This window comes from Garra rufa, chromosome 6, assembly GCF_049309525.1.
Source record: "Garra rufa chromosome 6, GarRuf1.0, whole genome shotgun sequence".
Lineage (NCBI taxonomy): Eukaryota > Metazoa > Chordata > Actinopteri > Cypriniformes > Cyprinidae > Garra > Garra rufa.
Genome location: NC_133366.1, coordinates 10,854,915 through 10,869,228, shown reverse-complemented (window position 1 = coordinate 10,869,228; position 14,314 = coordinate 10,854,915). Strand labels below are relative to the sequence as shown.

General features: G+C 34.0%; 1 protein-coding gene across 8 annotated transcripts in view; it reads right to left on the bottom strand.

Annotated features, from left to right (window-relative positions):
• fam13a (family with sequence similarity 13 member A) overlaps positions 1 to 14,314 on the bottom strand; it is a 72,561-nt gene that overhangs the window by 15,172 nt on the left and 43,075 nt on the right. For all 8 annotated transcript variants that reach the window (XM_073842043.1, XM_073842048.1, XM_073842044.1 and 5 more), the window contains 3 exons: positions 11,896 to 12,055; positions 9,834 to 9,895; positions 3,740 to 3,779 (listed from right to left, as the gene is read on the bottom strand). In XM_073842043.1, coding sequence (XP_073698144.1) covers positions 3,740 to 3,779; positions 9,834 to 9,895; positions 11,896 to 12,055 — 262 coding nt within the window. The remainder of the gene's footprint in view (positions 1 to 3,739; positions 3,780 to 9,833; positions 9,896 to 11,895; positions 12,056 to 14,314) is intronic.

Here is a 14,314-nt window from a genome sequence, read left to right as displayed (position 1 = left end):
CACAGAGGTCTGATCTAATCATTGTCATCCAGTCTGTCTGGAATGATGAAACGGAACAAACTGAGACAGACTAAATCAATGGTAATATCTCCAAGATGCTTGAAGACACCTACCTGCAAAGCTACTGTGCCTGAAAAACTATGCCCAAGTACATCTAGGGCAAAAACTGCTTTAAATGTCTTGGAGACATTGCAACAGTTGCTCTGGATTTAGTCTGTCACAGTTCGTTCTGTTTCTTCATGTGATTCCAGACAGACTGGATGATGATGAGATCGGATCTCTGTGTGGAGCACTGGCTGATGTCAGACTCCTTGTGCAACAAAAATCTCACTGGATTATTACAATTAACAGCAAAATGAATGTTTAGAAATGTAAACTGATATTTCCTACTGACACAAGATACAATTAACTAACTTAAAACCTTTTTTAGCTAATTTAAAATTCTACCTTTTGTATTTAATGTTACTTGTATGCACCAAGGGTCTGAGAGTAATGCAATTTCAGAATTGGCAATAAAGTTGACTTTGACTTAAAAAAAAAAAAATAGTGTTCTAATAATTTTGGCCAGCACTGTATAACAGGACAAAATAACTGAGTCTATCTTAAAAGTGGAAATGAAAGCATGTGACAAAATTATGGATTTATCGCAAATAAAACAATATGGAGTATTCTCCATATCTTTAGTATTAACTGGTTGGTTAACTGATGAAGCATTCAGTAAAGCTCTGCGTATGAGTACAGGATTGTGGTTTTCAACACGTTCACAGAAAACAAGTCCCTAATCAGCTGCCACTATCAACTACATGAGAAGTGCCTATACCACAATGCACTGCGTACGTGTCACAGCTGGGTACAACATGTTCTAACTGTTAGAGCGCATGAAGCAGTGAGATCTCACGCTTAACATGCAGTGACACACTGATTCAACATGTATGTGACATCACAATGACCATGGATCAAGCTGGGATTAACAAAACCAATATTCCTTGTTAAAAAAAAACAAAAAAACAAAGTCTGTATGGTTTTAAGAGAAAACTCTGAGTTCTTTCATTGACTGTCCAAGTATTTGGACGCTTGAGTCGCACCTTTAGAAATGCATGAATGTCACTGCATGTTAAACATAACTGAGTGACATTCATTTTAAAGACCAATAGCACAAGCTAGCTTTAAGTGAAAATGTAAAAAATGTATATACATATATATAAAATGTAAAACACAGCACTGCACAAAAATGAAGTTTCCATTTTTGGTTTCCCAAACAAACTTTCATTGATCGTTTCTTATAAGAACCTTTTATCTTAGTGTTAAGAAAATGTGAATGCTCTAATAAACATTCCACTATATGAAGAAATTTGTGGTAAAGAAAGGTTTGATGGATATTTAAAGATTCTTTATGGAACAATCAATGGCAATAAAGAACCTCTGTTTTGTCTTGTATGGCTTAATATAACAAATTATGTCTCTTACTGAAATATGTAGTAGAAAACCCCTGTTAGATTTACATTATTTAAAAATCCACAGCTTTATACATATTTTGGACTATGAGGGTGCCATTATTTCAATGATGTAAAATGGTTGCACTCTGTGAGCTACTGCCTCTACCTCTTGCTATTTTTACCTCTGAATGCACAATTTGGAAAATAATACATTGATATGATGAGCACAGCTATTGAAAGAGCTTACAGATGTTGATGGACATAAGCATAGGCATATTAGGGATGCACCGAATGTTCAGCAACCGAAATTATTCGGCCAAAAAGAGCAAAAAAAGCTCTTTCGTTGTTAGGCAGAATAAGCGAAAAGGCTAGATAGATTTTATTGAACAATGACGTGATGTGATCAAATAGAGGCATGCACTAATGCAGCAAACGTCAAAAGTGTGGAAGCATTTAAAACTGTCTGAGAAAGACGCAAAAAATCATTACAAGCACCGACAGCACCAGACTGTTTAGTATCACATCGCATGTCTTCCATGAGAAGAGAAAGGGCTGGTTGTTGCTGGTTACTGTATGATGACTGAAATTGCAAAATGGACTTAAACCATTTGTAAATAAACTACAGAGCATTATGTTTTCTAATACACACACAAATTGTGTGTATACCGAGAGCACTGCACAAGCTAGTTAGCCAGGGTTCAAAGTCCAAAGCGTGAGGAATATATGCTTGATGAGAATCATTCGTGAATCTGCTTCTGTCAGTAAAAAGTAGTAGTACTTGCAGGTTTCCACCAAAATGAAAGTCAAATGTTAGTTTTGTAATTTTACTGTTGTTCTGTAAAATAAAATAGGAAAGTAAGACCAAAATAATGATAACAATCATTACAACAGCTCTATTAATACATTTATTATAACATTCTCCTTTGCTCTGCAAGGCCGCATTTATTTGTACATTAAAAACACATGCCTGATTCAAGAAAGGGGTCTTAAAAATGGGCAAAGAATAACTTCTTAATTTTAGGTTAAATTGTGCTTTGTTGGTAGGCTATAATGCCTTTGTTTTTGAAAAGCGAGACAAAACTGTGAAAAGCAAATTTAGGCTATTTAATTTATGCAATGGAGAAGGGGAAAAATGCGAAGTACCATGTTCGGTAATCAGCCTTTGGCCCAGAGTGTAATTTTGTTCGGCTTCGGCCAAGAATATGCATTTTTGTGCATCCCTACTGGATATCGAGTGAAATTTGTGCTGAGAAATTCCTTCAGTGATTGCTGCGTCATGACAAGTATCGGCATGTTTAGATCCTGCCAGGAAGGCATGTAGCGTTTCTTGTCTCTGCCATTTGTAAGCTATTTCGGTAGCTGGGGTCTACTAAAAGCCACAAAGGCATCAGGGCTAAAGTGGAGAAAACAAAGACGCAAGTCTTTAGAAAGTTTAATTCGTCCACAGGCATTTCCCATTCTTTTCTCCTCTTCTTATTGCTAAGAAAACAGTGAAAATTACAACTAAAGCTACCACAATGTGGCATCATATCAGTATTTTATTTTCTGAGTTGTGTTGCAGTAAAAATAGCACCAGTAGGTCACAGAGTGCAACCATTTTACATCATCAAAATAATGTATATTTTTTAATTAACGTAAATATTTCTAATACGCATTTCAGTTTGAGACATAATTTGTTATATTAAGTCATACCAAAAATTAAACTGCCATTTGTTATTATAAATAACACAATTTATATAACTTGTAAGTGTCCAAATATGTTTCTGGGGGCCTCTGTATATCAGGTCTTGAAGCACAACCAATGATATGCAGAACCACTTGGTCTGAACATGCAGGTAGACGACTAAAGCAATAAGGTCCAATGGCATGCTGACATTAAACAGTGCCAGAGCCCAGATGGCCTGATAGCAGGGGTAAGCGTAGATGGTGGTTCAACAAATCCAGGATGTTCTCACCGTAACACCAACAGACTGTTTGGGTACATTTCAGATGCTCTTCTAATCCCTCTATCCAGAGATCTGTTAATGTATATCTATGTTGACATGTGTCAACCATAACAGATTATCAAATGACAAGCTGAAAGATTTAATACGGCTGTCTATTTGGCATCCTTTCTGCAGGTGTCCTCTCATCTGCAACAAGTTACTCAAGACTCAAGTATGTTGTTCATTTACATTTTTTCTTTAAAAAATAAGGCTGTGATGACAAGAGCCTGTCACAGTTGTGCAATAAGAACAGAAAGCAGGAAATAAAGCTGATGGTAGGAAATGTAATACAGGAAAATTAAATTAAACTGAACTCACCTGAATAGAATGTAAGCCATTGTGCTTTCGATGGTTCCCTCTAAAAACAACAACAACAAAAAATAGTGTTTTTTTTTCAAACATGTTTTGTTTCAAATCCTGAGATCCTTCAGAAGAATACAGTGTGCAGAGCTGTAGGTGCTACACACCTAATACCAAACCTACACTATTAGTCAAAAGATTTTAATGTTTTTTTTTAAGTCTCTTCGACTCACCAATCCTGCATTTATTTGATTCAAAGCACAGCAAAAACAGTACGTTTTGAAATATTGTTACTATTTAAAATGAACATTTTCTATTTTAATATATTTTAAAATATAATTGAAGTGATCAAAGCTCAATTTTCAGCATAATTACTCCAGTTTTCAGTGTCACATGATCCTTCAGAAATCATTCTGACTTGCTTTTCAAGAAACATTTATTTTTATTATTATTATTATTATGAATATTTATAACAGTTGAGTAAAAATTTTTTCAGAATGCTTTGAATAATAGAAAGATACAAAGATCAGTATTTTACAGAAATAGAAATGTTTTATAACATTATACATTATGCCATTCAAAAGCATGGTGGGGAATCAATTATAGAAATGAATACTTTTATTAAGCAAGGATGCTTTAAATTGACCAAAAGTGATGATAAAAACATTTATAAAGTTACAGAATATTTCTAGTTTAGATAAATGCTGTTCTTCTGAAGGTTTCATTCATCAAAGAAACCTGAAAAATTCTATTCAGCCGTTTCCAAAATAATAATAATAATAATGTAATGTAATTATGTTTTTGAACAGCAAATCAGAATATTAAAATGGTCATTCCGGCTCAAATTTTTGATTTTGCCAATATTTATTCTAAAGAGAGATAGACGTATAATGATGAAAGCCAAAATATTAAATGTCATGGATGAATATTTACTGAGGGATGTCAAAATGGCAATTCAGATTCAACTTACAGGGGGGTAAAAATCAGAAAGATGGGAGCATCATTATTTTATTTTTCCACAGAGATTGGTAGTTTATTAGTAAAATAAGTTGACTTTAGATATCTTTGTTGCATTATGTCCCAATGGTGACCATTCAAGTTTTTCTCAAAAGTTTGCACGCCTGTAACTGTAAGAATTATTAAAGGTATCCCAGTGTTTCCCCTACCATTATCTTAGGGGGGCGCCGCGCCACCCCAACGGCACCCCCCGCCCCCCTTGAACGTCAAGTTCATTTTATTTTGGATATAGCGCCAGATCACAGTTTAAGTCATTTAAGGTTATCTTTCCTATAGAACATGTCTATACATTGTTCTTTTATTAAACAAACTAAATAGCCTTATGTTATGTATCTTATTTACACAAAAGCATTTCATTTCTGTCTCGCGGTCGCGCGTTTACAATGTCTCCTCCCCGAAAACACAGACGGGTTCACGGACTCCATTCATAAAAACGGAATTTACTATAGCGCGGAATGCCACGGAATTCGTCGATTTTTGGATTAATAAACCAAAAGTTGTTCTGTCACTTTATTCAAATCGCGATATGGACTAGTGTCTGTGAAAACTGAGATGCAAAAAGACCATTTTAATATGAATCCTGCATGTTTCGTTTGCCTCTGTATGTATGAATGGCGAAGACGTGTTTTTTTTTCTATACGCATACTGAAGCACACGTAATTTTTGCCATTTGCATCTCACATGAACAGATAAACTCAATCTCCAAAGCTGTCACTTTTACCGTTTCATTTGAGAAAACTAGCATCATACCATACTGTACACAGAAACTTCACGGCAACTTGTCCAAATAAAAGTACGGTTTAACATGTAACAGAACTATATCAGTATTGTATTACTTTTGTACAGTATAATGTAGGTGTTTATATATTCCTATTTAAATAATTTACATAAAACAAATATACGATGAAAAATAAATATTACAACAAGAATAACCACTTAATTGTAGAAAAAAATACTACAATATTATTTAAACGTTTTAAACTGAATATAATTTTTCTTCCATGTATTGATTTTAACAGTAAACCTCTGTTTGTTTGCCAAAAATTAAAAGGGTTTATTTTTCATTTAATTAAAAATAAATAAATGTTTATGCTTTCATTTGATTATCAGAAAAATTAAAACACACAAGAATTTCTAAAAAAAAAAAAAAAAGCAAAAGATTGCAGAACCCTATTGTTCAAAATGTTAAAATACAGAGATTTGGACTTATTTTTTCACTGAAATAAATGTTTTCGTTATTACACAAAGTAGGCTAAAGTACTAGAAAAAAGTAACTACCGCATAACCCCCCCCCCCCCCCCAAAGCGGGAAACCTAGGGGAAACACTGTATCCTAATGTCCTTTTTAGGGATGCTCATATTGACCGTTTAACCGTTAACCGACAGTAAGATTTTTAACCGATTATTACTATCAGTTAAACGGTTTAAAAGAGTTTTTTTCTATTATTTTTTTTTTTTTTACGTTTGCTGCATGGTGAAAGAAATAATGCTATTTGTAAGTTATCTGTTTACTCACGCGCGCGTGTCGACACGTGCAGTGTGGCTGTACAGACATATTTCGCTTCACCTTTACTTAGTTAACAGATGTAGTATATGCAACTCAATGGCAAGTGGCGTTATTGGGTTATCAGAGAGTGAATCCGTGAGTGAATGTATTCAAATTCTGAATGAATTATTGTCTAGAAAGTGCGCAATAGGCGCTCCCGTTACAATCACTGGAAAGCTATCACTCATCCTAGAGTAGTTCATCGCAATCTCATAAAGTTATTAAAAAGTAATAAAATAACCTTTACACTGCACAATTAATCTCTTATTTATATAATACCAACACTTTCTTTGTTTTAATAAAAGAGTTCGCGAAAGTTTAGAAATCAGCAAAACTGAAACCGGCACTTTGGTTGGTGAGTGGATTGTAACATAGCCTCCTCTGATTGGCCACAGTGATAATCAAATCAACATACATGTCTGTGATTTGCTATTGCTGAACGCTGTAAAACACGCGCTTCTCCTCACGCATATGACAGTGGATGGAAGTCCCGAACCGCAAATTGAAAGGGTTTTTGTGATGGTGTTTTTTTCGCGGATCTAAGAGTTAACAGGCAGCGGTCCTGCCTATCCGTACAGCATGAGGACATGTTAAAAACTAGGCACACTGAGGTATTGGCTGGCCTGCTATATATTTTGATGTCCGACGAGAAGAATAAGACCGGTACAGTTCTTCAAAGCGCATAAAAGGATTTAGTGTGTTTTAGTTTTGTCATCTTAATTAGGTAGTTATTTAATTTATACATATTTAGTGTAGGCCTATTTATATTATTCTTTTTTTTTCATTCAGATTTTCTCTGTTCTCAGAACCGCTGCTGATGCGTGATAATTTAAGTATATGTCAATACAGTTTTTGTTGTTGCTCTGTATGCTGCTGTTTGCACGTTAAAATAAAACATTTGCTTGTATTTTTAATGTATCATCACAGATACTCGTGCATTCTATTTTTATTTTAAACTAATTTATTATTGTAATTTTATCAGTTAACGGTTAATGTTCGGATAACGAGCAGCGGTTGTCGGTCAGGAAAATTAACCGAAATGAGCATCCCTAGTCCTTTTACATATTGGGTTTTAACAAACTTTCCTTTTAGCATCTTAGTTTTTTAAAACCCTATAAGATTTGGTTAATTGTTAAAGTACACATTTTCAATGGTCAAAAACCAAATGTGGGTCAGTTTGAAAAAACGTGATTCTTCTTTTCTTTTAAAGAGGAATGTCTGAAGAACAAATAATGTTAACACTAGAGATGTATCTAGTTTCTTTTCTGTCAAGACAACTACATTGAACATACCAGTCTGAGCGTCATTAATCTTCTTTTTCACGTGCCTATAACTCAAAGTATTAAAGATACTGCAATATGATTTTAGATTCTGGTTCTTCATAAACTTTTATTTTGGAAAATTAATTTTCAATTTTAATTTCAATCTTCATTTTCAATGCCCTACATCATTCACTCCCAGAGATATGGCAATCTCAGTGAGACTCCATGTCCAGATTGTTAAATGTTACCCATTTCACTGGTGGAAAACCAAATGTTGGTATCTTTGTATACAGCTGATACTTATTTTATTTAAAGAACAATGTCTGAAAAATAATGTTGGAATTAGAACTGTATCTTGTTTCCCTCTATCAAAACAATTGCATAGAACATACCTGTCTGAGTGCTAAAATTGCAGTGAAAAAGTTGAAGCACATTACCTTGCTCTCTGTAGTCTATTCGTTAGATTCTATGTTTGATTCTATATTGTCAAGACAAACTTTAAGTTGGCTTGAAAAACTCGGACCAGAAAGTTTGAAAAGTCTGAGGTTTAAAAAGTTTAATAAGTTTCAAAGTTTTAAGACTATTTTAGTCTGAAATTGTTTGAAGTTTAAAGTGGTTTAAAAAGCTTAAAGTTGATAGATAGCAAGTTACTAGCACGTTTCTATCATGATTAGTATGTTAATAGCATGATTAGCAAGTTACTAGCATGCTGTTAGCACATTTCTATCATGATTAGTATGTTAATAGCATGATTAGCAAGTTACTAGCATGTTGTCATCATAATTAGCAAGTTGCTAGAATGTTTCTAGCATGATTAACAAGTTGCTAGCATGTTGTTCACATGATTAGCAAGTTACTAGCATATTGTTAGCATGATTAGCATGTTTCTAGCACGATTAGCAAGTTACAAGCATGTTTCTAGCATAATTAACAAGGTACTAGCATGATTCTAGTTGCTAGGCATAGACAGACACTAAATTTGGAGCTGCACTGACAACTCAATATCTCTGGGATTAAACCATACAGGGCTTTAAAAATTAAGATTCCAAAAGAAAAGTTTTTTAAGAACCAGAAACTAAAATAATATTAAGATAATACTACTTGAGTTGCAGGCACACAAATTTTGGAAAAATAATATTTATGAGACTCAAACAGATGTATTCTATGCAATTGTTTTGATAGAGGGAAACAAGATACAATTCTAATTTCAACATTATTTATTTTTCATACAGTGTTCTTTAAATTAAATAAGTATCAGTTGTATACAAAGTGACAAACATTTGGTTTTCGACCACTGAAAATGGGTAATATTCAACAATCTGGACATAGAGATCACCATATTTTAATGATTTACTCCTGGAGCCATATTAAAATCCCAATCTCTCTGGAACCAAATCTCATAGGGTATTAAAAATAAAGATACCAGAAGAAAAGTTTAAGACCCAATATCTAACAGGGCGTTCAAATATATTTAACACTTCTTGAGATACAGGCATACAAACTTTGGGGAAAATGGTCACCATTGGGACATAATGCAACAAAGATGGCTTAAGTAAACATATTTTCCTAACAGCCCTGCCAATCTCTGTGTAAAAATAAGATAATGATGCTGCCATCTTTCTGAAGTCATTTTTACCCCCCTGAGTCTGAATCTGAGGTGAAAGTTGCCATTTTGACTTCCCTCTACAAAATAGTGGATTACTCCGTAAATATTCACCCATGACATTTAATATTTTCTTTCCTTGGAATAAATATTGAGCCGGGGAATTTTGGAAATTTGGTTGATTTAACATGGAATGTCCCAGAATGATTTCTGAAGAATCATGTGACTGAAGTAATGATGCTAAAATACAGCTTTGAAATCATAGGAATAAAATACATTTTAAAATATATTCAAATCGAAAACAGTTATTTTAAACAGTAAAAATATTTCAAAGTTTTACTGTTTTGCTGTACTTTGGATCAAATAAACGCAGGCTTGGTGAGCAGAAGATACTTCTTACTGTTCAGAAACTTTTGACTGGTAGAGTACTCTAAATTTTCATTCTTCTGTTATTTAGGAACAGTATCTGTTCTACCTCCTCCATAAATTATGACCACTAAATAAGCGTCATTGCACTGTAAATGTGGGCAATCAGATTGTAATGTTATCAGATTTCAGATGTCAGAGCTCTGTTTTACAAGTTTACTTTCAACAGATTGTCTTTTTGGACTAGGGAGTGCAACCAATTTAAGTTAATTCCAACATGCATAGAACTGCAAATAATGCATTTAGAGGGTTTAAATACCTGTAACCAGCTGCCACCATACTTTCCATTCCATTTCTATCAGGTCCTTGGCATTCCATTAGCTAGATTTAAAAGAAAAACAAAATTATCTTATTAATATGTTAATAGTAGGATGAATAAAAGTTTTCCAGAACAGCAAGGTGAAAAAAATTGTGGTAATTTATACTCTACTACCTAGGTTGCATTACACTTGGGTCCGATGTCTCCATTCTAAAATCTAACTAAAATGTATCATGTTTGCATTCCTTTTAGGTTTACTCTAAGTTACATTTTCAATTATTAAAAAAAAAAAGAATGTGTCAGATTTTTGTCTACTTCACAAACTATATATCTAATTATCTTGGTCATCTGCCATTTAAAAGCCACTAGTCGACCACAGGTTGACCAAGAGATGCTTTAGTAAAACCGAGACATTACCAAAACGTCAGTAATGCTGTCTAATACACGTCACTCTGGTGTGCCAATGAATGCTTTGAACACTGTGGACTGATCTGCTGAGGTGAATCCAGAATCCAAACACACACCTAACAGCATAAACATGAGTCAGCGAGAGGTCCTCGTCAAAACACTGTTCCGATAAAAGCAAGCCCTGCAATTTACCTCCCATTCTCCACAGAGATGCATTATGTGCCGTCTCCCATGAACAAGGACAAGAAGGATTTTAAGATAATTAGCTGTTCCTGTCACTGTTTACTGCCACATATAAAATTCATGAGCTTTTTATTGTTGTTGTTGATATTCGGATGCCAGAAACTGAGTCATTGAGAGTTTAAAAGGAATAGCTCAAGTGACAATTAAAGAAAAATTAATGTTGTTTCAGACCTGTATGACTTATACTCTTTTGTGTTCCCTATTCATATAATGAAAGTCAATGGTTTAGTCAGTTTAGTGCGAGTTAAAAAAGAAAGAAAATTTTGAAAAACTGGTGCAATATTCTAAGCATTACTTTTACATTCCACAGATGTCAGTCAGTCATAAATGTTTGGAACAATATTATACTGAGTAAATTATGATAATTTTCTCGTTTTCTGGTGAACTATTAACATTAGTTAATGCATTAGGTATTGTGAATTAGAATTTATCATTATTGGTTAACTGCATATACTAACATATTGTTTTACTTTCATACAGTTAAAGTCAAAAGTTTACATACACCTTGCAGAATCTGCAAAATGGTACTTATTTTACCAAAATAAGAGGTATCATACAAAATGCATGTTATTATTTATTTAGTACTGACCTGAATACAACATTTCACATAAAAGATATAGTCCACAAGAGAAAATAATAGTTGAATTATTAAAAATGACCCGTTCAAAAGTTTACATCCCTTTGGTTCTTAATACCGTGTTGTGACCTGAATGATTCACAGCTGGATTTTTTTTGGTTTTGTTTTGTTTAGTCATAGTTGTTTGTGAGTTGCCGTTAAACCGTTAAACTGACCGCTGTTCTTCAAAAAAAATCCTACAGGTCACAGAAATTCTTTGGTTTTTCAGCATTTCTGTGTATTTGAACCCTTTCCAGCAATGACTGTATGATTTTGAGATCCCTTATTTCACACTGAGGACAACTGAGGGACTCATATGCAACTATTACAGAAGGTTCAAACGCTCATTGATGCTTCAGAGGGAAAAACAATGCATTGAGAGCTGGGGGGGTGGGGGGGGGGGTAAAGCCTTTTTAACAGAATGTGCATTTTTCTTATTTTGCGTAAATATCATATTTTTTCATCTAGTACTGCCCTTCAGAAGCTACTTACATGTTTCCCAGAAGACAAAATAACAAAATTTTACCCTAATCCAAATTCGAAAAGTTTTCACCCCCAGCAAGTGTAAATGATAAATGTTGTTAGGCCATGTTAAAAGAACCCTGTCAAGCAACCCTGCTTTATTTCTGTAGCATAAACACTGCGGGACAAGTTAAACTCCTAAGTGGAATATTTATGGTAAGGGTTTGTTAAAATCTCTCCTGCTTTATGACTAATAGTTATAGTGATGCTTGCCTTGCTTGCAAAAAGACAAAGAGAAGGCCATGAGAATAAGCCTATAAAAAACAGACTTACAGTGGGGGCGTCCTGGTTGTCTGAGTGCTCGGTCAGTGTGGGACTGTATTTGGGCTTCCTGTTTCTCTGAGCCTCGTGTGGCGGTAGCTGCAGACGGTTGTCACCCTCCTCCATGACCCTCGCACCTGGAGACAGGACGTACTCTTTATCACCTTCGACCCTGAGAAAGACAGAGTTTCGCTTTCAGACACCACAGAATGAATACGAGACGAGGTGAGGACTTTCTGTGCTTGGCCTTTACTCAAGGAATCAACTCATAAGAGCAGAGCAGAAATGAAGCCTGTTTATTTACATCTGTCCGTGTTTGTCACAGCACAACTGTTGAGCCACTAATCTAATGTTTTCAGTGTCTCTGTGGATAGTTAGCTTAGAGTTCCTGTCAACAGAATTAGTTAGATCGCTTGGAGATCCAGCCAGCAATGACCCAAGCTGGAACGGAAATAAGATTGGATGAAGGATTCATTACTAATCTACACGTTTTCAATCAAGTCACTGTAATAATATGGGATTAACTAAAAACTTTTGCTAGGTTACATTAGTGATAGGTTAATATTCAGATTAGCTAGACTGGCTGGTTTGCAGATATTTTGCCATTTGAAGATTTTCAGCAATCGTCTCTATTTGAATATATTATAAAACGTAATTTATTCCTGTGAGTAAAGCTGAATTTTCAGCATCATTACTCCAGTCTTCAGTGTCACATGATTCTTCAGAAATCATTTGAATCTGCTGATTTGATCCTCAAGAAACATTTATTATTATCAGTGTTAAAAAGTGTTTTGCTGCCTGATATTTTTATAGAAACGTTTAAGTTTTTCAGTATTCTTTGATGAGTAGAAAGTTAGTTGAATCGAAATCTTATGTAACCATATACAGTTGAGGTCAAAAGTTTACATACACCTCGCAGAATCTGCAAAATGTTAATTATTTTACCAAAATAAGAGGGAACATACAAAATGCATTTTATTTTTTTAGTTAGTACTGACATGAATAAGATATTTAACAAAAAAGATGTTTACATATAGTCCACAAGAAAAAACAGTAGCTGTATTTATAAAAATGACCCCGTTCAAAAGTTTACATCCCTGAATGATCCACAGCTGTATTTTTTTGTTTAGTGATAGTCGTTCATGAGTCCCTTGTTTGTCCTGAACAGTTGAACTGCCAGTTATTCTACATAAAAACCCTTCAGGTCCCACAAATTCTTTGATTTTTTTTTTTTTTTTTTTTTTTTTTTAGCATTTTTGTGTATTTGAACCCTTTCCAACAATGACTGTATGATTCTGAGATCCATCTTTTCACACTGAGGACAACTGAGGGACTCCTATGCAACTATTATAGAAGGTTCAAACACTCACTTATGCTTCAGAAAGGAACACAATGCATTAAGTGCCGGGGTTGAAAACTTTTGATTTTGAAGATTAGGGTAAATTTAACTTATTTTGTCTTCTGTAGCTTCTAAAGAGCAGTACTAAATGAAAAAGTATGATATTTAGGCAAAATAAGAAAAATGTACACATCATTCTGTTCGAAAGTTTTCACCCCTGGCTCTTAATGCAACATTTTTCCTTCTGAGGCATCAGTGAGTGTTTGAGCTTTCTGTAATTATTGCATATGAGTGCCTTGGTTGTTCTCAGTGTGAAAAGATGGATCTCAAAATCATACAGCCATTGTTCAGGGACTTATGAACAACTATAATAAATTACTAAGTAAGAAAAACAGCTGTGGATCATTCAGGTAACAACACAGTTTAAGAATCAAGTGCATGTAAACTTTTGAACAGGGTCATTTTTATAAATTATATTTTTTTTATAACTATTATTTTCTCTTGTGGACTATATGTAAACATCTTTTATGTGAAATATCTTACTTAAGTCAGTACTAAATAAAAAAAAATAACAGGCATTTAATATGATCCTTCTTATGTTGGTAAAAAAAAATTACATTTTGCAGATTCTGCAAAGTGTATGTAAAGTTTTGACCTCAACTGTATATGTGACCCTGGACCACAAAACCAGTCTTAAGTCGCTGGGGTATATTTGTAGCAATAGCCAAAAATACATGGTATGGGTCAAAATTATTGATTTTTTTTTTTTATGTCAAAAATCATTAGGGAATTCAGTAAAGATCATGTTCCGAAAAGATTTTTTGTAAAATTCCTACTATAAATATATCAAAATGTAATTTTTGATTACTAATATGCATTGTTAAGAACTTAATTTGGAGAATTTAAAGGTGATTTTCTCAGTATTTTGATTTTTTTGCACCCTCAGATTCCAGATTTTCAAATAGATGTATCTCGGTCAAATATTGTCCTATCCTAACAAACTATACATCAATAGAAGGCTTAATTGGTGAGCTTTCATATGATGTATACATCTCAGTTTTGTAAAATTTAACCTTATGACTGGTTTTGTGG